This window comes from Medicago truncatula, chromosome 2 (genome assembly GCF_003473485.1).
Source record: "Medicago truncatula cultivar Jemalong A17 chromosome 2, MtrunA17r5.0-ANR, whole genome shotgun sequence".
Taxonomy (NCBI): domain Eukaryota; kingdom Viridiplantae; phylum Streptophyta; class Magnoliopsida; order Fabales; family Fabaceae; genus Medicago; species Medicago truncatula.
The window spans coordinates 10,137,858-10,162,520 of record NC_053043.1 but is presented as its reverse complement, the minus strand read 5'-3'; the positions used below and the strand labels follow the sequence as shown (position 1 = coordinate 10,162,520).

The 24,663-nt window shown below is 32.4% G+C and overlaps 4 protein-coding genes and 1 long non-coding RNA gene across 6 annotated transcripts; 1 reads left to right on the top strand and 4 right to left on the bottom strand.

Annotated features, from left to right (window-relative positions):
• The first annotated feature begins 476 nt into the window (after positions 1-476).
• On the top strand, positions 477-3,205 carry LOC11409533 (glucan endo-1,3-beta-glucosidase 5). The gene is made up of 2 exons (XM_003594298.3): positions 477-989; positions 1,823-3,205. Exons 1-2 carry the CDS (start codon positions 643-645, stop codon positions 2,943-2,945), a joined length of 1,470 nt encoding a protein of 489 aa, XP_003594346.1. The 5' UTR covers positions 477-642; the 3' UTR covers positions 2,946-3,205.
• Positions 3,206-3,640: 435 nt separating this feature from the next.
• LOC120578146 (uncharacterized) lies at positions 3,641-4,382 on the bottom strand. Its single transcript, XR_005644078.1, has 2 exons — positions 4,000-4,382; positions 3,641-3,900 (listed from the first exon to the last, which is right to left on the bottom strand). It is a non-coding gene; the product is annotated as an uncharacterized lncRNA (long non-coding RNA).
• A 558-nt stretch (positions 4,383-4,940) lies between these two features.
• On the bottom strand, positions 4,941-7,882 carry LOC11415662 (uncharacterized protein At4g26485). Of its 2 annotated transcripts, none has more exons than XM_013607501.3 (3): positions 7,449-7,882; positions 7,232-7,358; positions 4,941-5,470 (listed from the first exon to the last, which is right to left on the bottom strand). In XM_013607501.3, the coding sequence occupies exons 1-3, from the start codon at positions 7,699-7,701 to the stop codon at positions 5,173-5,175; spliced, it is 678 nt and encodes a 225-aa protein (XP_013462955.1). In that variant the 5' UTR covers positions 7,702-7,882; the 3' UTR covers positions 4,941-5,172. The 2 variants fall into 2 exon arrangements, with proteins under 2 accessions (XP_013462955.1, XP_003594344.1); XM_003594296.4 differs by having other exon boundaries at positions 7,160-7,358; positions 7,449-7,870.
• A 1,311-nt stretch (positions 7,883-9,193) lies between these two features.
• On the bottom strand, positions 9,194-13,198 carry LOC11416659 (DNA-directed RNA polymerases IV and V subunit 4). The gene is made up of 11 exons (XM_003594295.4): positions 13,077-13,198; positions 12,831-12,892; positions 11,731-11,799; positions 11,545-11,589; positions 11,315-11,389; positions 10,762-10,873; positions 10,558-10,641; positions 10,386-10,419; positions 10,238-10,306; positions 9,539-9,643; positions 9,194-9,444 (listed from the first exon to the last, which is right to left on the bottom strand). Exons 2-10 carry the CDS (start codon positions 12,871-12,873, stop codon positions 9,569-9,571), a joined length of 606 nt encoding a protein of 201 aa, XP_003594343.2. The 5' UTR covers positions 12,874-12,892; positions 13,077-13,198; the 3' UTR covers positions 9,194-9,444; positions 9,539-9,568.
• A 5,615-nt stretch (positions 13,199-18,813) lies between these two features.
• On the bottom strand, positions 18,814-21,608 carry LOC11415661 (calcineurin B-like protein 3). Its single transcript, XM_003594294.1, has 8 exons — positions 21,470-21,608; positions 20,882-20,964; positions 20,516-20,575; positions 20,250-20,358; positions 19,897-19,949; positions 19,583-19,663; positions 19,183-19,295; positions 18,814-18,892 (listed from the first exon to the last, which is right to left on the bottom strand). Exons 1-8 carry the CDS (start codon positions 21,606-21,608, stop codon positions 18,814-18,816), a joined length of 717 nt encoding a protein of 238 aa, XP_003594342.1.
• Positions 21,609-24,663: the final 3,055 nt, after the last annotated feature.

Sequence of the window (24,663 nt, the reverse complement as noted above, 5' to 3'; positions counted from 1 at the left end):
TGATATCATTGTGTATTTATGATCTTTCTCTCTTTTTCTCCATGTTGTTTTATATCTGTGTTCTTACCTTCTCTCTTTCTCATTCTCTCTCTCCATCGTTTTTTATTATCAAAGATAGTTGTTAAAAAATAACTCACTTATGACTTGAGACATGTGAATGTGTTCCTCCTCATAGACTAATTTAACTTCTTAAAAAAAAAAATTGTCTCAAAATAATTTTACAAATACCATTTCTCAAATAGTTATTTTGACTTTTATTATAAACATTTCTAAAGTTACACTTACACATACGTGATGCACAGATGGCGTAAAACTGTTTTTTTTTTTCCTCTAACCGTGCATGAAAATTAATCAATCACTTTGAATGGCAAACCTGATTTTGATGCCGACATATAAAAATAGAAGTTAGGGTATTATAGTAAACTCATACCTATCCCGCTTAATAATAAGCCTTTGAGTTATAAAAAAAATGGGTGCACTTTCATTTCATTACACAATACATTCACTACACTAATCTCTATATTTAGATACTTCACCTTTACTCTATCATATCTGACAGTGACACTTCATCACCTGTTAGTTGTTTCATCTTCAAAAACAAACCAACAGCAACACAAACACAAACTGTTACTAAATCTCTCTATGTTACAACCAACATTAACACTTCTCTTTTCCCTCTTATTCCTATGTTGTCTTTCTCTTCCTATGGCTTCAGAATCAGCCATAGGTGTAAACTGGGGCACACTATCTTCACACAGATTGAAACCCTCTACAGTGGTTAATCTTTTGAGAGATAACAAGATCTCAAAAGTCAAACTTTTTGAAGCTGATCCTGCTATACTTAAAGCACTTATGGGTAGTGCCATTCAGGTTATGGTTGGTATACCTAATGAAATGTTGTCTCTTTTGGGTGGTTCTTCTGTTGCTGCTGATTATTGGGTTCAAAGAAATGTTTCTGCTTTTATGACTAAAGGGGGTGCTGATATCAGGTTTTTTTTTTAATCTTGGCTCAGATTTAGTTTTGATCTGATTAGTTAACTTTGAAACCCTGATTTTAATGTTGATTCAGTATAATGAAGAATGTTTTATTTGTCCTGTTTATTTTTTTACCAAGGAGTAGTTATAGTTACTATGTTTAAGTATTAGTTACTTACTTTATTTGTTCATTCTTGAGTTTTTAATTTTTGTTTTAGTTGGTGGTTAAAAAAATAAGCATAATTTTTGATAAATTATTAATTACGCTGACGACAGTGACACTGAGATATATCTAATTAGTATAGTATGATGATGACTATGACCATTGAGCAGATTTGTTTTACTCTAAAGTTGTTGATGTTAGCATTTAGTGACTGTTTGCTAAGTTCTTTTGTGGTAGATTTAGAGATTGTTTGAATATTGTAAAGAACTTAGGATGAATCATTCTGAAGAATATATTGGGATCAAAAGTTGTATTCAATCAAGACTTCAAGAGTGTTTTGTGTTATTATAATACTTTTGATCTTTTGGTTCTTAGTTGCAAGTTTGAATTGATTATAGTTGTCGCCAATGATTCAGATCAGAATATTTGTCTACCTTGCGATATAAAGTTATAAACTTACCTGATAATCATGGTAAAGTTTGATATTTATTGGATTTTGATCCAACAGAAAACTATAGTAGACAGTAGCAGAAGTTATCATTATTGGTTTCTCTCCGTAACACAGATGAATATTTTCTTCTACTAAACACATTTTGTAGTTTGTGTGATCTCGCTAGATTCTTTTAAAATGTACAGAACTTATATATTGTCTTCAGGCCTCTTACATTTTAACTTGTATTACAGGTATATTGCTGTAGGAAATGAACCCTTCCTTACGAGTTATAATGGTCAATTTATAAACCTTGTCATACCCGCAATAACCAATATACAACAGTCTTTAGTCAAAGCAAATCTTGCTGGTTATGTGAAGATAGTTGTCCCTTGCAATGCAGATGCCTACGAGTCGTCAGGAGGACTTCCTTCCCAAGGGGTGTTCCGTTCCGAACTGACCCAAATCATAACTCAACTTGTTCAGTTCCTCAACTCAAATGGCTCCCCATTTGTTGTTAATATCTACCCGTTTCTTAGCCTTTATGACAATGGAGATTTCCCCGGAGACTATGCATTCTTTCAGGGAACTACTCATGCTGTAACAGATGGGTCAAATGTTTACACCAATGCATTTGATGGAAACTACGACACTTTAGTTTCAGCCCTCGGTAAACTTGGATACGGTCAGATGCCGATAGTTATTGGGGAAATTGGTTGGCCTTCAGATGGAGCCATAGGTGCAAACATCACTGCTGCTAGAGTTTTCAATCAAGGCCTTGTCTATCACATTGCAAGTAACAAAGGAACCCCCTTGAGGCCGAACGTTCCTCCTATGGACGTTTATCTTTTCGGTCTATTTGATGAAGGAGCAAAAAGCACCCTTCCAGGAAACTTTGAAAGACACTGGGGGATATTCTCGTTTGACGGGCAGGCTAAGTATTCATTAAACCTTGGACTTGGGAACAAGGAATTGAGAAATGCAAGGAATGTTGAGTATCTTCCATCCAGATGGTGTGTTGCAAACCCCTTGAGTGATCTGACTAATGTAGTAAACCATATGAAAATTGCTTGCAGTGTTGCAGATTGCACGACACTTAACTACGGAGGTTCGTGTAATGAAATTGGTGAGAAGGGTAACATATCATATGCTTTTAACAGTTTTTATCAGCTAAGAATGCAGGATTCGCAAAGCTGCGAGTTTGACGGGCTTGGTATGGTTACTTTCCTAGACCCTTCAGTTGGTGATTGTCATTTTCTTGTTGGCGTTATAGATAGAGGCTTGAATAAGGATTCATCTGCATGTCAGAAAACTTATCAGTGGTTGGTTATAGTATTACTTCTAATTTTACATGGGACTTTTTTCCTTTCAATGTGATTAACAGGTTTCGTTAGTGGGTTTTTCATGCTCCCCTCTTCTGAGACTGCCAGAACTAGAATAGCTGCTATACTATTTAAGCTTGATTTATTCAAAAGATTCATGATTTGTAGCCCAGAATATGATCATTAAGTCATTGTATCATATAAGAGAACGTATAAACACTATCATGATGCATTGGCTATTGCACATATTTATTTCATGTTTGTTCCGGTGACATCCGTTAAATTGATTGAATGAATCAACATATATTTATTTCATGTTATGCAGATTACATTTCTAGTAAAAGCATGGTTTTGTGGAATTCATGTCTTCTTGGAGCTCTAAGGAACTAATATTTTAAGTTAATGACTTATTTTAAGTTAACGACTTTCACCATTTGCTTCAGCAATTCGAAAATTGGTCGATACCTCTCATGTTAAAGGTCCATGAGTGACACATCTTCGTACATAAACTGTGAAGCACCGACACCAAACACGATATTGACACTAACAAATTGACACCTAGAATAATTGAATGTAATCACGTGTATCAATGTCGGACACTGGACACATCTTCAAATGTTGATGCTAGGTAGTACTTAAAAGCAAAAGTAGAAAACTGGTCTATAAAAGAGCAATGGGTGCTCTTTAAAAACACTTCAATTGATGATGGAGGAATATGCAAGTGATTTTTGAATGGAAATCTTTTGGGAATGGACTTAACACAACAAAAGTTTGATTATATTAAAGTTATCAACAACAATACAAACTTTTATGTAGTAAACCTCTTTATCTAGCTTCCTGCATTATTTAGCAGCACAGTATTTTATATGTCTGTGTGAAGAGAAACATATATAGAACTTGTAGAGGGTCTTCTTCAACCTTGTGATGCTTAGGTTAACAACATCCTTCTTCACAATATACTTTGCCACAATGGATCTGTGGCTTCCATATGAACCAGCAACAGCGACAACCTTTGCAGAAAAATGTCAATAACAGTTACTTTGAGCTTAATCAAATCTTGAATGTCATTAGAAATTAATGATAACAATGAGTGCAAAAACATAATTTACCTTGAGGATAATAAACCATGTTCTTCGAAGTCGGTGTATGAGCACTTATGTTTTCTGCATTAGCAGAGACAACTGTGAATACCATCAGTAAAAGCCATGAGAAAGCAATGAACAAAGCTGATTTTTTCATCGTCTTTTCAACCTTACTCATTCTCTTCACTTTGCAAACCTATTTATTAACAAGTTCTCATTTGGTTAGTACTTTGAGCAACAAGTTGTAGGACAATACAACTTGTTATCTTAGACAGCAGTGCATTGCATGCATATCGTTTACTTGAAACATGGGGACCTTTTTGACCATTGTCTTGTTACACAGTGGGGTTCATCTTTTGTGCTATCCAATTTTGACTATCCTGTCTCTTAATACAATTTTTTGCCATTAAATAAAACCTTCACTACTGATACATATCTTTTATTTGTTTGCTTGATTTAGTTTATAGACATAACTCATAATGTAACAGTCATGTTTGTATCTTTAGAAAAGCTAAATAATGTATATCCAGTAAATTATCATTTTAGTTATTGAAATTGTTAGAATCAGACAATTTAGTCTACATGATATTTAATCTATATGTATACTTTTAGAGATTAAATTAATGATTTCTTAAGTGATATCATACTAAAGTTGAAAAGCATTTCATTCTGAATTATTTCTATGCTTTTACTCCACTAAACAATGATTAAACAACACTAATACAAATTGTACAGTAGCTAAAAAACAAAACCGATAACTTTGTCCTTTTGTAAAGTGAAATCTCCACTTTAGATAAGATAATAAACTCTTTCACACCGACTTCAATAATCAATATTCAAGGTTGAGCTGTGCATGGCACCACTCGTGATCATTATTCAAGATATTTTTTGGTCAATCATCATTGCAGATGAATATGGTCATTTCCAGAGTTTAGAGTTTGGACTACCTTGTCTGATTACATTATCACTACGTTCAAGTTTCAACTGACACCATCATTCATTACAAACCCCTTATTAACAATGTTTTAGTAGCATATTTGTTTACATAAAAAAAAATAAAAATGTAACAGCATAATTTGGTTTAAATAAACAAATGGACATGCCATAAAGTGAAGATCTGAACATTTGTCATAAAATAAGTCAAAATAAATTCTTCTAACAGTCTCAAAGGAAGTGAGACTAGAATTTGGCAAAGATAGGTTATAATTTGTTAGGGAGAGGTGTTTGGAGCTTGAACTTGTAAGTACTAGCTTCCCCAACAGGGAAAGATAAATCTGATAACTTTCCATGAGCTCTCTTGTTATCATAACCAGGATAGTCATCTTTGAAGAATGGAACAGCTTGGTGTAAGAACAGTCCTCTCTTTTCTGCTTTTCTTACAAGATCCCATTTGTTGTATGGATCACCCTCTTTGTGAGTTACATGAATCTCCCCTCCCTCTTTCTTTACTAGAGCTTTTGCATTTGCCATAAATCCCTTCAACAATTTTTTGTTCAACCTGCTTGGTTATCAGAAATTCAGATCCATTAGTAACCATTCAATGTCTCATTAGATGAACAACAAATTCTACTTTGAAAAAAAAAAGAATGTTTGCACTTTTCCATAGTCCAAAATGTACCAAACAAGAATAAATGGATCACAGTGCTATAACGCTATGGCGTAGCAGAATTTAAACAAATCGCTATTGTTCCGCAATACAGTATTTAATTTATGTAGAAAATATTGTCAAATAGCATCGGCTATAATGGCACTATAAGACTGCTGCGCAGTGTAATTTGAACAAACCGCTATTTTCCGCTACCCACAGTTAACGACACTGATGGAACACAATATTCTCATTTGTAAATTGTCATCTAAAATACATCAAAGTTGCACAACAACTTCATGATGATCAAGCATCAGTTCCAAAACCCCTTATTGAAAGGAAACCACGAGGGCTCACTTGGTTGATATGTGCAAAGTATGAAGATACAAAAATAGAGGATAAAATAAAGAGTTTCCATACAATATATTATTATCGAGTAAAATTTAGTCAAACCTTACTATTTTCATCCTTAAATTATATTATGGAGTACCAAGTATGTACAAAGTAGCTTCTGTTTCAAGTTTCCTACCTACTTAATTTCTGCTGCTATACTAATTTGCCTTGATTTAGGAAACAGAGGATTTAAATAGTCAAAAATTACATTGCAGGAAATGTTTAGTAGTTGAAAGACTCAAAAATGGATTTAAATTCCAAGTCCAAGATAATATCATTTTATCAAGGATATATATAAATCAGGGTTTTAAAAAAGGTCTGTCTATGTTTAACACCAAGGTGTTTTATGTTTTCGCAGCGCAATCACAATTAAGATCAAATATACTTAAATCAGGATTCTAATAAAATGTCTATGACCACAACTTGGACCATGACATCAAGGTTTTTAACATCTCCACGACTGAGATTAAGATCGCATCAAAATCATTTGTCCGCAAAACTCTGTAATACCATGCATCACAATGTAACCATGACTGTAGTTTACAACCTTGATCTTAAAATTTGGGTTGAATCGATGTGAGACTCTCAACACATCGCCTCACGCCCAAAACTGTACATATAGATTGTGACATGTGAGTGGGTGGCCCAATAAATTTTGGGTAAATAGTAATTTTAATCCTTGTATGTTTACCTCACTGTCATAGTAGTCCTGATTGAGCCAATAACTCCCCACTCTGCATTATGTTGGTCATAGTAGTCCCCAACAAGATTGAGACGTTAACAGATGAATTGTCAGCTGATGTGACAACTGGGATTTGCTTTCATTTTCGTCCCTGGTACACTTCACCATGCCTACTGGCCTCTCAATATGTCACATAAGCTGACAAATCATCAGTTAACGTCTCAATCTAACGTGGGGGACTACTATGACCAACGGACTGCAAAGTGGGGGATTATTGCGTGTTTGGCTGAGTTAGGGACTACTATGACAGTGAGGTACACATCCAAGGACCAAAATTGCTCTTTGCCCAATAAATTTTGGATAGGCTATAATAACATCTTAAAATTTTAGTTGGACCTAAGTCAACCTTAAAAACTGGCTTATAAGGCTAAAAATGTCTCCTACTTACAAATGTAACTTTAGGCATGTATCTAGTAGTAAATGAAAAGAAAAAAAAAGTAAAAAAAGAGAGAGAAAGGAAACATTACTGAATCTGGCAGTAACTGTTCTCAGGGTAAAGGAATCCAACATGAGGAAAATTATAAACAACAAGATCAAACCTCTGAGTCTTAAGAAAGAAATGCTGACTCATCACTTTAACATCAACATCATAAAGAACAATACAACCCCTTTCTTCAAGTTCCCTTGCATTACTCATTCCATTACTATACTTCTTTTCAATTTTCTCTGCCAAAACAAAAATTAATTAAAACAATAAAAAAAAAAAAATGATAAATGGGCATGCTAAAAAAGGTTAAAAGTTTTGATTTTCATTACCCTGGGAATCAAGGGAAGTGGCTATAAGGTTATGAGCAGAACCAAAAGCCCTAGCTAAACAAAGAGAGAAGGAAAAGTCACCCTCTCCAACAAAGAGGATTTTGTGTTTTGATGAGTAGTGTTTTTTCCATTTTGCTGTGTTTGATGATGGTTCTTCTGACTCTGATTCAGATTCTTGTTCTTCATCATCAGTGTCAGTGTTAATGTTAATGTTAAGTTGAAGATGATCATGTTGTTTTTGTATTGGACTCATTTTGATTTTGATCAATTGATATTCAATGATGCATAGATTATGGAAAATGATTTTCACTACCGACCCTAATGACCAATCGTTACTTTATGAAAGAAACAAAGTTGAAAACTTTATTCTACGGTGTCTCTCTACATACCTCACTATTTCTCTCTCACACACGCACGTAATAGTAATAGTAATAGTAATAGTGTACCTTTTTTTGGTTACAAAGGGAGGTTACCACTAGGCCATTGAAGCAGTTATAAAAAATTTGGATCATTATTCGATTTGTATGTGTCATCTTTGAGCAGTTCACAATTTTATCGGATATCCCCGAAGGGAAGTACCTTTGATTTGTTAAAAAAGAGAGGATTGAACGGGACAATTTTGTATTTTGTTTGATTTAGGAAGTGATTAGATTGGATAAAACATGTAGCAAAGGATATATAAAAAAACAAGAATTATGTCTTTTACTAAACTACCAATCAACTTTTTGTTCAAAGCACAAATTATAAAAAATAACAAAATACAATTTTTTATTTTCCAACATAAAAAATATTCCCTCTCCAGTACAGTTATATCTTATCTTTGTAAATCAAACACATGTTAGAGGATTAAGTGGAGTTTGAATTGAAGACATTACAATGTTAGCACTGATGTATCTATTGATCAAAAGTAAGAAAGAGTTAGATTTCTATTGAAAAAAATGTTAATCTGAAGTGATACTTAGTATAAGTATTCTTTTTAGAGTAAAAATGGATATGCTTTTTTGACCAAAAATAAAAATGCATATAATTTACAACTGATTTTTCTTGTCTTAACCCTCGTCAGAATTTGAACTCAGATTATCTCGAATGATTTGTCTTTAACTAAAATTCATTAACCACTTGAATTCAATTACTTAATTGTGACTTCAAAACTACGATAACGAAACTAGGCGGCAAGACACCAGTTGTCGTCGAGGTGAGACACTCGACGATCAAGGCATTGCAAACTAGAGGATTGCCTTCAAAGTAAATTTTACAGAAACAGGAGGGATAATCCGATACACATGACGGAACACCATTTTTTGGTTGTATACCTTATACCTGACAATGAAAACCTTTTTTTTTATTCATATGATATATTTACTAATTGGTTGGAACTATTTTTCTGTCGTTAGAATTTTGGAAATTTTTTGACTCAATTTTTAGGGACTCAATCTTTAGGTTCAGGTAAAGGACAAGTATTAGTTGATTCTAACACATTTGAAACCCACCACAAACATCACATGTCAAGACCCCACTTATTTGTGGTGTTTTTTTCTTTATGTTTATGTTTATACCTCCACATGACAAGCTTAAGGAAATTGCACAGGAGAAACACAATTTTCCAAAATTGGCAAAACACTATTTAAAGCCTTGATGTTACTTTACCTCTTTACACAGTCCTGTTATCTAAAGAAACTGAGAAAATCGCTTATCTACCATGACATGACGATGGTCTTTTTCTGGTTTTAAGAAAAATAAAGGGATGAGAGAAATTTCAACTGCAAAATGGATGATATATCATCCCTTACAGTCACCAAGTTTCACCTTTGTTGTCATATATAAGATTCATTAGACATCCACATTAGAGCAATGTACATCCTAATAGCACAAGACTAACAAAATAAAACCGGCAATATAAAATTCAGACTAAAGTTTTGCATTATATTGTCTCAATGCGTTTTGAATGTGCTACATTTGCCAGAGCAATTCCTTCTAGCTCTCCTAAACGGTAAAACTGCACACAAATACATGAAGAAGTCAATCAGACAGTATTGAAGCGGATGTAAAGGAAAGGCAATAAGTCAAAGCATAAACAATAGAAAACTCACCAGTGAACCTTTCCATTTATATGATTTTAGTTAAATCATCTGTTTAAACTTGGCAAGCTCGCTCAACGCTTCTTCAACAGGTTGGCTGTTAATGCCTCTCTTACTCTGAAATAGATACATACTATGAGATGGTAATATCCTATTGGCATATTGTTTTCTTTTTTATTAGGTTATCTTCTTGACAAGAAGGACTCCGAAAACCAATGAAGAAATTAGAGCAAACAGAAAACTTAATAGGTCTTATCATGATGACATTACGACAAACACCAATCCAGCTATGAATGTCATTAATTTATTTTTTTTATAATGGATCTCACTCATCTTTACAAAACTGAATTGTAAGGTGATGGATATTTATACACACATTTTCAGGACATATCTCATTAAATGTGGAACTCCTAATATCCCCTCACGCCCAGGGCTAACAAATGCGAGATAGGCTCTATCATCTTAAAATTTGGGTTGGACATAACTCAATCCTACAACCGCCTTGTAAGGTAAGGGATACCTCCCACTTATAAAGACATTTTCAGGTCAAATCTCATTCAATGTGAGACTCTTAACAGACGTAATACGCGACAAACTATTTGGAGAAATTGTAATTTATTTGTCAATAGTGAAACAACTCTATGTATGAAAGTATGTATGAGTGTGTGTGTGTGTGTGTGTAAAAGAACCACAAAATGCTCCATGTCACACCTTTAATGATGGGAGGAGAGCAAAAACTTCATCAGCAGTTTCTGGGCATACATTAGCAATCACACATATCTGCAGAGGATAATGATATCAAGAAAACTACATAATACGTAAAAAAAATGGAAGTTAGTAGTTGGAATAAGACCGATACCTCGCTCTCGGTGAGATCATGATTCATTAGAGGCCTAATATTTGAGTCAAGGGATCATCTTTATAGGGATTAAGAGAGAAGAGTAATATATTACATACCAATATTGTCATTTATCCATAGCACACAGATGTATAAAGTATAAACACACAGCAAACTGAAAAATTAAGGATACTCAAGAGTGTGTCTAACAGACTCGGGATTTGAATACTTGCTGCTGCTGCTGCTTTTGGCATAGTACAGCCCCTTGTCAAATGATCTACAGCAGAAAATAAAGAAGAAAGTTAGGATCAGTGAAATAGATCTTCTACTTTAATATCAAACCTTAAAAATCCCATGCATTATTTTCAATAGAGAAGAATCTCAGTGTCTCCCTTACGCGGGCATTTTGATAGATGGATCTCTTGATAACGCAACCATTTGATCTTGGATTCCTTGTAACATGACTGCAGCTTCGCAGTCCATCAAGCATTTGAAATTTTCTGGTAGTTCTGCATAAGTCCACCCAAAGAGAATTAACGTTACTGATAGTGATATCAATAAGAAATAACTTCAGGTTTCAGGTAATGCAACCTAAATGGCTAAATCACAACATGAGTCGTCCACATAGAGTTACAAATTAATAATATACTCCCTCCATACTGTACTGTAACATTTTAGCAAATACATTTTGATTGTCGTTTTACATCTCCAATGAGGCATTAAATAATTTTGTGCACATACATTTATCGAATATTATTGTGGTTTTTGATCAATAAATGATAAAATACCTACTTAAAAAGAGAGATAAAGTGCACAATAGTACATCAATTGCTTTTCATAAGGGGTGTGCCACAACCTTAAACGTCATACAATATGGGCGGAGGGAGTATGGTTTACATAAATTCACGGGAAAAGAAAATAATAAAGAGATAACATATGCAAGCACCAACCTTGATCAACTCTATGTTCAAATTGATGTGGGTCTTTTGCAGCAGAACTCTTTCCACCATTTGCAACCTTGTCCCCTTGAAAATTGAAGGAAAAAGAAGTTCAGGAAAAAAAAAAGGACTCAGAAAGCAGGAAGATAATGATCAATCAATTGAAAGACTAGCGACTGTGTCACAGTACAAAGCCACCAAAACAATCAAGACAACAATAACTTTGGCAATGACGGTCTTACCTTTGCCACCAGAAGTTGGACCGTTTGATCTGGATTCAAATAGACCTATATACAACCAAGCAATAATTTCAGGAAGGGATTGCACAACTAGTTGTAAACATGATCAGTAGCTCAAAGTCTTCAGTTTAAGAAGCTTGCATACTCCACTGAGAAGAAGTACAAAGATAATAGAATTATAATGCTAACCTTCGGAAAACTGAACCTTCCTTGCCTTTGCTGATTTTGTTGCACTATCATCTTTCCCCTTTAGCCCTCCTACCATGAAAAAAACAATAAGTATTCAAATCACCAAATGGTCCAATAAATTGGCACCCCAATGTGCTACTGGTTGAAGGATCCAGGATGAACACAACCCACACATACGTTAGATTGGATCAGCTTCTCTAATATAAGTTCTCACTTTCAAGTGTAAAGTGAATAATAACAACAAGTGATAAATAAACCAACCCTAGATTCATACACTTTTACCCCATAAACACTACTTCTCAGACCTTGATCACAGCACATCGCTTGCAAGGCACCCCTTACATATCTCAGTGAGAACAACAGCTGTTATATATGCATCATACATGCATAACTAAACACTGGTGTGTTAAAACAACAATTTCTCACTTTACTAACTACTCACTTTAGAGAAGCAAAATCCATAATAAATTGTTAATACATAAGCTCACTTAAGTAATCAAAGCGAAGGGGAAAAACTAAGCTGTAGGCACCAAGCAACATATGAAAATCAAAGGATAATAAATCAAAGACATAAAAAGGAGTTGTAAACTATGTAGAACCAACATTTCAGATCAAAGTCATGTCTGGTGTTTGACATCAGACCGGCTAATGAGCTGTGTAAACAGACCGACAATACAGAGCCTCAATTCAGAGGACCAAAATTTTGAGTTTTTGATGCTTCGTTTGATAAAATTATAATATTTTGAAATAATTTCTAGGGTTTAAGACATAGTCTCCAAAGTGTTCAAGACAATCATGTTTGACACCAACACATGTTACATTCAATAACTTCACTTTCATTTAATTAAACTATCCATGGTGTCTATGTACAAGTATCAGTGTCGTGTCCGGTGTCAAAGGTTCATGTCAAAAACATTTTTATAAAGAAATTAGACAAACCCAGAATTTCCCAACATCATAAGTAAACTAAATGATGAAACCCAACATAACAATCTAACAAAAAATATCAACCCCAACAATTTTTTTTTTACCTAAAACAGAAAAAAGTGAAAAAAATTTAAACTTTTGATGAAGGGCAAAGAATGTCCAAAAATTACCACCTTTACTCAACAGAGAACCACCCTTTCCTCCTTTGTCAGACATTGTCAAAACTTGCTTAGGTCTGCAAAATTTCAAACAGACAACAATGCAGTTAAAAACAAACAACCTAAATGATCAAAAGGACAAGTTTTGTTCAAGGGTTTCACTACTTCAAATTCAGATTTTTTTTGCGTTTTTTGCAAAAAGAAACGATTTTGATGAGACATGCATGGAATTAAGGAAGAACAGGAAGATGGGTTACTCACCAAAGGGAAGTCAAGGGTGTTCAGTGAGCTCAGGCGCAGAGAGAACAGAAGAGAACAACAGTGCGAGTGAGATGAATTAAATGGCATGAAATGAAACAAAATAGAAATTTACCTCTAAGAGTAAGGGTAACTTCGTCTTTTCATTTTTAATTCATTTAATTTTTTTTTTGTTGAAGGAAGTTCATATAATTTTTTTTTTTGTTTTTTAACTTGTAGTTGCTTGCTACAGTATTTTATTGTATTTTATTTTATTTTTTCTAAAAAAGTTTAGATCAACCTAAAAAGCTTTCTTCTTAACAAAAATGGTAAATGGTCATTTTGATCATTGGATGTGCACCTCACTAGCATATTAGTCTCTAACTTAGATAAAATCACAAAATAGTCCCTTGATCTAGAATCTATTAATAAATTAATCAAAAACGTTCACGTGATGTTAACTTTGATGGTGTGTGATGATGACTAAGATATTTTAGTGATTTGTTGCATTTTTTATGTCCACTTGACTTTTATTTTATTTTATATTATTTTTAAAAACATAATAAAACACAAAAATTTAAATTTCAAAACAATTTCATCTTCTTCATCATCTTCTTCTTCTAAAGGACATTATCGTTGTTGAAGTTCCTTGGTTGCAAGGTATGGAGAAAGTCATTGGCTTACCCTCCTCTGTTCAATGTTGGGACGTAAATATTCGTTGGGTTCATCGTTGTTCTTAAGATAAGAGGTGACGATTAAGACATAATTGGTGTAAGATGGAAGCCTAATGAGAATGATGTTACCACTCTAATGTCAATTGAAGTTGGACGACGTGATTGAAGCACCACCGTAACGTCAGGGTTGACGTTGTCGTGGTTCATCACAGGTGGAGAAGAGGATGTAGTGGGTTCCATCTGTCATATCATTTTATGGAAAAAGGTCATTGTGGACGATTGCCGAATGAGGGCATGTGTTAACCATGGGATCTTGTTTGATAAGGAAGGTGGTTATGAGGTTTGATCTCCAGTGGAGTCGCTATTGGTCCTCCTAGACTTAAGATCTCTGGATGATGGTGTTAAATGGCCTCGTAGTGTAGGACCTTCGTCACCATCCTTCTTCTTGGACAAAGGGAGGTGTACCTGCAAAGACACTAAAACGCTCAAGTTTTTAAGTGTCATGTGTAACACCCTAAAACTCCGACTTTTATTTATTAAATAAAAATGTATATTTGTTTAAATAGGTGCTACACATACTCAACAATTCACCTTTTCATAAATCAAAAATCATAATTTAAGCAGCGGAATATCCATCAACTTCAACAAAACATAATAAGTTCTCAAGATCCAATGTCAATCAAAATATAGTTCCAAAGTCAACTCCAAGAAAATATAGCAGATGACAAAACACCTCAACCCTAGTGTTACAGAATCAGAGCAATGTAGTTCGTCTACATAGTTTTTCTATTCAAGAATAATAAAATAAAGGAAATAAAATTCCAGCGCCACCTTTCCAATACCTCGCAACTACAACTCCTCGACATGAGTATCTGTACTCCCGCGAGTACAGACACCACAAACACACAACAACAAATTGTACCACAAACACACAACAACAAAATGTACGAGAACACAATTCAAAAGATATATTTAGTGCACATAAATAATAATCAAATAATAGTAATATTCCAGTCGTCAACATTCATGTACACCATTCATAATACTCATCACTTTAGACATCAACATTCATAATACTCACCAATATCGACATCATCATTCTTACATCAATCATAACACACACCATTTCCAAATATCAACACTTTATATGCAAAATGCGCTTTATTCAGCTATATGCATATGGTACCAATTCTACTCACTAATTTTTTTATGTCAGAGTTGTGTTACTGAACATACACTCACCAATATCACCAAAAGTCCTAATAATGATATGATGCATGAGGACACTCACCAATACATAATAAGCAAGAATTCATCACCAGAAATCAACACCATAAATAAGATTGTCTCATCAATATTCACACCATTTCACAACATATATCTCACCAATATTTCAATACCATTATACAATGTATATCTCACCAGTTTATCAACACCATAATAAGATTTCTCTCACCAATAAACGCTAAATAACTTACACCATTTTCTAACCAGTTTTGCTAATGCACCTCTATTTGCACTCTAATTTCTTATTCTTGCCAAAAACACTATTTTCTTCATAAAATTTTCCTGTCACATTATTTAACCGACTAGTTAACTCATCTACTTCCTCATTAATCATAACATCCATAACCACGAATAATTTAATTTAATATTACCGAGCAATTAATATTAATGATAACGATAATACAAATATTATCCAATAATAGTAATAATATTATCTAATAATAATACTAACATCTTAATATTAATAATCAGGGTGTTACATTGTGAATCTATTAGGTAAGGATAAAATGTGTGCGTACATGTAACAATGATTCATAGTTAGTATGGATAGTATAGGTTTAGGGTTTTGATCTTTGAATCTTTTCCTAGACAATTATCTTTAAGGGACACATGTGGGCAGATTATGAGAAGATAAGATTGAATTCGAGTTGGATGACCCAAATTTCCCCAATAGTTAATTATTCTAGTGTAGTCATGGTAGATGCCCAAATGATGACCATTTTGGACCTCCGAAGAGGTTATGCAGATCAAGTCGTGGTTTGGGCCCTGACCCAGACCGGAACAAATACAAAACATGTTTTTAACTCAACAAAGGATCATCGCAAACAAGCATAGTTTCATAAAGAAATCACTTTTCAATTTGATAGCAAGTTAAACACATCTTTGGTCACAAAGAAGATATTCAATCTAGTAGAGTTCAAGCTTGTTATCTCTACAATGGTAAGAGTTTTAACATAGAAAAGGGGCTTCTAAATGGATACATCAACATAACCTATTTTAACTAGGGGTGACAAGATCGATAGATCAAAAGAATCCATTAATCCATGAACAATCAACTAAAAGTTCTTTCAAAAGATCCAATCAAATCCATCCGTTACTATATTTTCAATGGGTGTATATTCATCCAACTCATCTATTAAAGTATATTATATTTTTTGGGTCGTTTTTTCATTTTATTAGATTTTTTTAAAAGAGTTTTAAAATCATATTTCATTTTTAGCGAATTAATTGATGTCTAAGCCCAATTCTGATACCAAACCAATTTTTTATTTTATTTTTTATCAAGCAGCTTAGTGACTAGAAATTCACCTTTTGATAAAAACAATTCACCTTTTTATGGTCGAGCAACCTGATACAATGTGCTCAAAACAATTGTTTTTACAAGCCCAAAATAGTTTAAAACTATTTTAATATTATAATCTTTTTAAATAAATCGATTATTAATAATAATAACGGTTAAATATGTTTTTAGTCCCTTTAAAATTATAAACTTTCAAGTGTAGTCCCTAATTTTTTATTCACTTTTAGTCCATATTTGTATTTTATTGGGACTATTTTGGAGGACTAAAAATATCCATTTTTTTTGTAAAAAGTTTTCAAAATAGGGACTATTATTACAAACTACAATATTATGAAGGATTAAAATTACCATTAAAATTTATAGGGACTAAACTTGAAAACTCATGATTTTGCAAAGACTAAAAACATGTTTATAAATGATTTTTAAATGTCAATAAAGACGGTCAACATCTAGGTCAACGTCGGGCTCCGACAACACACGATGACACATGGTTTTTCGATGAGTCACAGTGGATCTTCAACGTTGACCACGACCACCTCACCACCATCTTTTATATTTTTACTCCAATTAAAAATACATAATTATTACATTAAGTATTATGTTCTTTTTTTGCATAAAAATTTCATTTTTTTAATACACTATTAAATGACCATTGACCATTGATGACTTACTTGCCTCGAGAAATTAGTTTGCATAGCTGGATACAGATGATACACGATTCACACAAAAATAATGACCATTGACCATCGGTGTTTACCCACATTAAATATTCATTTTTCTATTAAATTAATTTTTAGTTTTTAACATGTTATTAATATATTTAAATATAAATTAAATTAATTTAAATATGCAATTTTCATTCTCATGTTTTTTATTTATCAAATTAATTAATATTTTGTCAAAAAACTAATATATTAATTTTATAAATAAAGTAGTTGGATTTTATCCAATGGATTTATATTTCAAAAATATAAACGGATATGAATTGTGATCTACTTATATAATGAAATTGATGGATTTATTCCAATCCACCGACTCTTTTTTTTTTTTTTTTTTTTTTTTTTTTTTTTGTGGTGTTCGGGGTTTGAACCTCAGATCATGCATATATTATGTATTGTCTTTATCAGCTAAGTTAAGTTCACGGGAACAATAATTTGGATGGATTAATAAGTGGATCGGATGTATTAGATGGATGACAAATTAAATTGTCACCCCTAATTTTCAGGAGTTTGCTAGATTAAAAATGTCATATGTCACATGCGTCATAGAAGAAGGTGAGTGTGATGTCTAATAACACAATTCAATCAGCCATACTAATTGGATAGCTCATGATCAAGAGTAAGACATAGATAGTATACATTGATTTGTACAACTTTAGGAAGTATGAGAAATAATCATTACAACGAAATCAAAAGGAAACTAATACTCCTTTTGAAAACAATTTTAATAAATCAAACATAAGCTAACAAAAAAAAAAATCAAAGAATTAAGAATCTAAAGAGGCCATAGTTTTTGTCTAACCATCATGTTATTGTGTTCCTCCTCCTTCTTGTAACTTTAGGCCACCTCTACCGAATGAGTAAAGACAAGCAACACTAAACATCAAAAGTACATACATGCATGTACTTTTTTTGATGAGTGAAAGTTTTAAGACTAAACCCCTTTAAATGTATAGTTCGATCAATTACCTTAAAAATCAACGGTACTAAAACTCTTCAATTTTGAAACTGAAAAACAAGACCTTGAATTTAAGCAAGCACCCAAGAAGTAGTAGAGATTCTCTCCCTAAGAAAGAAGACCCCTTTCTTTAACCAAAATATCATCTTCACTTAGTCACAATAAAACTTTTTTCATTATTTTTTTTTTGTTTAAAAAACTTTTTTCATTTGAGCAAATTTAAAAGCAACGATTCAAATATGGCTTTTTATTGCATTTTGAAATTAAAGTGCTTGCATTAATAAACAAGCTTACAAAAATTATTGTAATTAAATGTATTTTCAAAAAAACCTTTAGCAAAATATATTTAATGTCTTCCTAAAATTAACCAAATCTATAGAAAAGGGTCACAATTTATGAAAAACACATGAGGTCCAATCACAATTGCTTACACTTGTCATGTTTTGAAACCCAACTAAAATAATTTTTTACCTTTTTTTTTTAAAACTCGATATTCGATCTAAAACCGACTAATGTTAAATAAATTTCCATTAGAGAAATTACCGGAGTCATTCTTCTAGAATCTCCAATTGGAGGGTTAAAAAAAAACATATTATCAGTTTACTTGAGCCACTCGCAAACCATATAATGTCAAATAAATTTATATCCATAACCACTTGAATATTCTAGGTAAAATTAAACAAATCCAATTTTCAATGGACGAACCAAAACTACCCAAAAAAAAAATGCAAAATTCATGTAAATGAAAATATATACAAAAGTTCATATATTCATCTTAACCAAAGCATTCTTTCAGAGCTCACAAGCAACCAAGAAAATCAATCTAGCAAGAAAGTGCACTTGCTTCAGTATCTTCAACTTGAGAGTGAAATACGAAGCTGGGAAATTTAGTTGTGATTTCTCTGCAAATAAAACAATTTGTACGATGTTAGATTCTAGAGCTAGGTAACAAAATGCTAATCAACGTTGAACTAACATGTTTCCAAGATGTTAGATTCTAGAGCTAGGCACAAGTCTTATATAAATAGCCCTTAAAATCTATTATCCAATTTAGACTTGTTTAAGAGTCTGAAACATTTAAACTAAAAAAAGGTGAACACATTCTGATATATATACTAGCAAGACTTTCATCACTCATTTGTCAGAATTGCAAAAATTGAAATGGCGTTAATAGCGACAAGAAGAAACTCACGTCAGATACAGAAGAGACATATTTTTCAGAAGAGATGGATGCCGCAGCGCAAGGTTGTAGAATTCTTCTTTGTCAATCTTCCCATCATGATTTCTGTCCGCATCTTCAAATGTCTGAAACATCATAGCAAATGTTAGCAATAGCTCTACAAACAAGATTATGATCGTACAATAATGGTTTGGGCTTGTGAAAAATCTCGAAGCCAACCTATACATATTTTGCATGTTTGTTAATGTTTCTTCTTTCTATAGATTATCAAGAAGAGTGAAAAGGAAAATAAATGGTGTAGATTAACTTAACATAAAAAGAAAGATACAAAACTAATTAATTTCTCAATTTGCCTAAACTTGTGAACATAATAAGATATGACATGCATAGTGTTATCAGATGAATAAATCACCTTGTCAATGATGCGATTGATCACGTAATCTGAAAGTTGCACGCCAGATTCAGATAGAGTAGCTACCACCATTTCTTTCAACTATACACAAAATAAGAAATTATAAGTTGCATATCAAAAAATACCAATACAAGAAGCATGTTGGTGTAGATAAACTCCATGGAAGAAAAGATCGATGGAATTACTAAACTTGCACATGAATCTAAAACATGATTTTAGATAGTTCATTAATGCATTGTTTGCTAGTTATAATGTAGAAGGTGAGTGGTTGAAACTCCATTTATGCAACACCATATAAAAAGAAATTAAATTACCTGTTCTCTGTCAATATATCCTTGCTGTTTGAGATCATACAGTCTGAATAAAACTGTAATAAGGGAAAGTTAGGAAATCACAACAAGCATATGAATTAGGATCTGGATTCCACGCGGTTACTGCGTGACGGCTTCACACTGTTATAGATCTCAGCTATCAGATCTTAAATCAACGTAAAGATTATTTAGAAACCGACCAATCACAAGTCAATGGCCGAGATCAATTAACACGTGTAGCGGCGAGCTTTTCTAACTGCATGGAATTCATGTCCAAAAAGCCTTTCCTTTCTAATAAAAAAAATTGTTGACTAGAAGATGTTTAAAGTCTTGATAAAAATATTTGTCACACTTACATTCAATCTTATCATCCACTGGTGCAATTGGATGGAAAATAGACATAGCAGATGCAAACTCTTTGAAATTGAGTACTCCATGGGAATTTGTGTCAAACATGTCAAACACCTACATAATTTGAAAAGAATAAAATTATGAAAATGACAAGCACATTTTTACCAATGTTCATATCATATGTATATAGCATGTTGTATTTTTCTCATTTTCACTTGGGAAGAAAAGTTTAAAGTTGCAAACAAAACCACAAGTCAAAGCTTTTACATACCCTTTCTGCGGACAAACTTCGTTTACTGCTTGTCTTGAATAAGGCCAACTGAAAATCTTCCTGTCATATGTAAGGGCACTTATGATTATACTCATGATGTAGGAAGAACACCATTACTCCAAAAAGATGAACACAAAAATATCATAAAAAAGGTTTAAATATATTTTTTCTTTTATGTAACATATAGAACATATTGATTTTAGTCTCTAAAATTTAATTAAAGTGGATATGGCACACATATTAAGAACTAATTTCAATAAGGACCAGTCATAAAATCAAGCAAATTTTTTTACATAGAAGAAAAGTGAAAAATTCGTTTACGACCATCAGAATCAAAACAACGTTGCATGATATGGGATTACTAACCTTAGTGATCAGTCCGTCGTCAACAACTGCACTGCTGATCTGCTTAAATAGTTCATACAAAGCTTCAACATCGCTTACGGTAACTGCATTGATGCTAAAACAAGTTAATTATATTCAACCCTTAACAAGAAGCTTAGCAAGTGAAAATGGTATAATGATAGTATGAATCTATGATACAGATTCATTTCTATCCAAGAGTTTCCTAAAATTCTATTGCACCACAAAAAAATCAAAACAGAAAAACAAGCAATTTGATTCAAAGCAGAACATAGACAGACAGAAGCAAAAAAGTCATAGTAATTGGAGCAAATTCAATACATGCTAATGAACGATCGGATTGTCTATTTGCCAATGATGTTAAATAACGCCACTATAGCATAGCAGAATTTTGAACAAATCACCGCTGTTCCGTGATATGCTATCACGTACAAAAAGTTTTCAACTAGCGGCGCTGTAGAACTATTGCGTAGTAAAACTTAAATGAATGTTATTTTCTGCTATGTGCGATTGACCGCACTGCTATTTGGATCCATAAAAAATTGCTGATATCATAAATAGAAAAGAAGTATTGCAATGATAATAACATACAAACTGTTTCATTCGAAATTTCTTCTGCATTATTAAAACCACCATGCGGAGGCGGCTGCTCCGGGCTCGACAATTCAGTATTACACCAATTTACCACAGCAAGACACAGTTGTTTCAATCCGTTTAAGAAACGCAACATCTTGTTCTCCAGCAGATATCAACAAACTCCATAACTGAAACTCCAAAACACCAAGAGAAAAAACTAGTTATATGCTAATTAAATGTGCAAGTATAAAGAAAAGAAAAATTCATATTTACTGAAATACAAGGGATACTGCAACACATATACAAAACAAATATTATAACATCTACATGACTTAATACAATCAATATGACATAAACACTTGGTTAAACAGTTCGAATCGGAACTAAACTGTGATCAAACTGTTCAAATAATCAAACAGTAAACAATGTCGGTTCACGGTTCAACCGGTTAAACCATCCTATTTTGGTTCGAAATTAAACAATACACAGGAAAATGATGGCAAGTCAATCATGGAACAAGGACTAGACATGTTTGGAATTCCATTCAGCTTATATAAGGTAAACACCATTAACTAATTTAACAACAAGAATGTATACAAATTCCAAATTGAGATAACGTTATTAAATATATAGTTTTGGTGGATGCTTACCTTTAAATAGAAAAACACAAGAAAATTGTACCAAGAAAAGGAAAGAAAAAGAAAGGCACAAGAAAAATATTAAATTTCATTCCACTTTTGCTACATTGTGATCAAATAGATACTACTAAATGTAGAAAATTGAGTTTTAATTTCTTGTTATGATTTCAGGAATGAAGAAAATTGAGTTTTTTTTCTTTCTTTCTACTAACTAGTAGATACTGTGCTACAAATGTGGGTGCTTGAATTCAAATAGATACTGATTTAATGATTCAAATAGATACTACTAAATCATAAACTAGGTAGACTCATATCAATATCAACTTATAATGGATACTATTATTTATAGTAAATTTTAATAAAAAATGGTAAAAGTCTTGGTAGTGATTAATATCTATTGGATAACCTAGGAGGGACATGAGATGGTACTCCTCTCCCAACTGAATTTTTCGTCACACTAGATCTGAGATCGAACTCATGACCACAGCTTATTTAAGGGGTTTAAATTCCATGCCACTTCGACCAATTCATTGCTCGTAAATTTAATTTTTATTTGTAACATAGATAATCACAACATGTTAGCAAGACACAAACATAAAGGCCATATCATCAATTAGGGTCATCCCAATAAAACCTGCACACAACCCTCAATTTTATCACCTTTGTTTTGATACTTAAAGAAACGGTCCATAATAAACCATCTCTTAATTTGTTCTCACTAATTTTATAAGGGTTAATAGTATTTTACCCCCTTGTAATATAGGTCATTTTCGATTTTTCACCCTGTAAAATTTTTTGTTTGGTTTTCGTCCTTGTAATTTGAAGATTTATGGTTTTGGACCTTTATGAATTTTGACAGTACAAAATCGACGATATGACAGGGAGCTAAATCAAAATTTGCTCAAATTAACAAGGGGTAAACCGAAATTTGCTCAAATCACAAGGAGGTAAACCAAAATTTTCTCAAATGACAAGGGGCGAAATTTGCCATGAAGGTCCAAAACCAAAAAATCTTAAAATTACAAGGACGAAAACCAAACAAAAAAATTTACAAGATGGAAAACCGAAAATGATTTATATTACAAGGATAAAACACTATTAATTCATTTTATAACATTATTTCTAGTTTGATATCTTAGCGTAAATATAAAAACGTGTTTCATTCCTTAAAAAAAAATTGTCTCATATTTGTTAACACCTACTAGAGTAGTACGTTTTTTTTTTTTTTGGAGAAGTACTATAGTACTTGAATGCTTATGTATCGGAATACATTTATGAAAATTCTAGTGAGGACACCGCCCTCGATGTTATCAATGTAGATCTAACGGGAGTATTATTAAAAGATTATATATATTTAGGGGTGATAAATCAAATTATACAGGTGTAATCAAAGTCGACAGATCTGCACCAATAACATCAAGGACATTTGTTCTCATTAAAATTCATCAACTTATTTTGTAGATCTGTCGACTTTGATTATTGAGTGCTATTACTCAAAAATCATCGGATCTGCCTAAATGAATTTCGAAGAAAAACATAAATTAAAGGTAAACAGATTAATTATTCAAGAAAAAATATAATTAGAATTTATATAATAATCACAGTTTCAAAAGCACATCACCACATTCAGGCAGCCAAACACAACACCACCAGAAATATGTTATTTTTACATCTCATTGAAAAAAATCAAGGGATCAACAATGTGAGCCATGACCTTGAATTGGACCCCAATGCATTCAAATAGCACTTTTTTTTTTAATCTTGTAGCAAAAAAAAAATGGTAAGACCCTGCAATATTAATCTGATTTGTATTCTTTGATTATGAATTAATCACACCAAAGGAGCAAGTGCTGGTTAACTTTGATTTGTTACATCTTTGATTGAACAAACAAAGTTGAGCAATTTACAATTAAATCTCGAAGTTATATTAAAAATCTAAAAAAACATTTGCAAATAATATACATGAAAGCAGTGTATAAAGAAATTATTGAAGTGGAGAGGAATGAGGTTTACCATTCAGAAAAAGCTGAGAAATGAGAAGCTGGAGTGGCCATGTTTTTCTATAGGTAATTTAGCACAAATGAAGAACAATTTTGGTTTATATATTCATATATAAAATATATTACTTTTTTGTTTGACTAAAATATATATTACTTAAATTATATATACATATACTTGGAGAAAATGGGGTTTTGTTTAATATACTTTTTAGCAATTGACTCTTGTAAAAAAAAAGAAAAAGCAATTGACTATTTGAAAAATAAAATATTACTAAAAAGCAAAAAAAATTAAATTAAATGATATAAATGCATTTAAAAAAAGGGCGAGGTAAAATAACGGATAGAAGGAAAAAGATGGGATAATATTTTTTTTATTTTTTCGGTAAACAAGATAACATTGTGAATAATTGACTTCACACCAAAAAACTCCACACATAAACTCATTCCGTCCCATAATAAGTGACTATTTTGTTAAAAAATATTGTACCAAAATAACCGATACATTTCACTTTTCAATGCAATATTAATTACTTTTTTACAATGATAACTCTAATTAATAATACTTTCATCA

Coding starts and splice junctions, on each gene's coding strand:
- LOC11409533 (XM_003594298.3), top strand. CDS start 643: ATGTTACAACCAACATTAACACTTCTCTTTTCCCTCTTATTCCTATGT. Junction 990..1,822: donor AAAGGGGGTGCTGATATCAG/GTTTTTTTTTTA, acceptor CTTGTATTACAG/GTATATTGCTGTAGGAAATG.
- LOC11415662 (XM_003594296.4), bottom strand. CDS start 7,701: ATGAGTCCAATACAAAAACAACATGATCATCTTCAACTTAACATTAAC. Junction 7,359..7,448: donor CACTTCCCTTGATTCCCAGG/GTAATGAAAATC, acceptor TTGTTTTGGCAG/AGAAAATTGAAAAGAAGTAT. Junction 5,471..7,159: donor AACAGTTACTGCCAGATTCA/GTAATGTTTCCT, acceptor ATAACCAAGCAG/GTTGAACAAAAAATTGTTGA.
- LOC11416659 (XM_003594295.4), bottom strand. CDS start 12,873: ATGTCTGACAAAGGAGGAAAGGGTGGTTCTCTGTTGAGTAAAG. Junction 11,390..11,544: donor TCCAACTTCTGGTGGCAAAG/GTAAGACCGTCA, acceptor TCAATTTTCAAG/GGGACAAGGTTGCAAATGGT. Junction 10,642..10,761: donor CCATCTATCAAAATGCCCGC/GTAAGGGAGACA, acceptor TTTCTGCTGTAG/ATCATTTGACAAGGGGCTGT.
- LOC11415661 (XM_003594294.1), bottom strand. CDS start 21,608: ATGTTGCGTTTCTTAAACGGATTGAAACAACTGTGTCTTGCTGTGGTA. Junction 20,576..20,881: donor ACGACGGACTGATCACTAAG/GTTAGTAATCCC, acceptor TACATATGACAG/GAAGATTTTCAGTTGGCCTT. Junction 19,664..19,896: donor GATATATTGACAGAGAACAG/GTAATTTAATTT, acceptor TTTTGTGTATAG/TTGAAAGAAATGGTGGTAGC.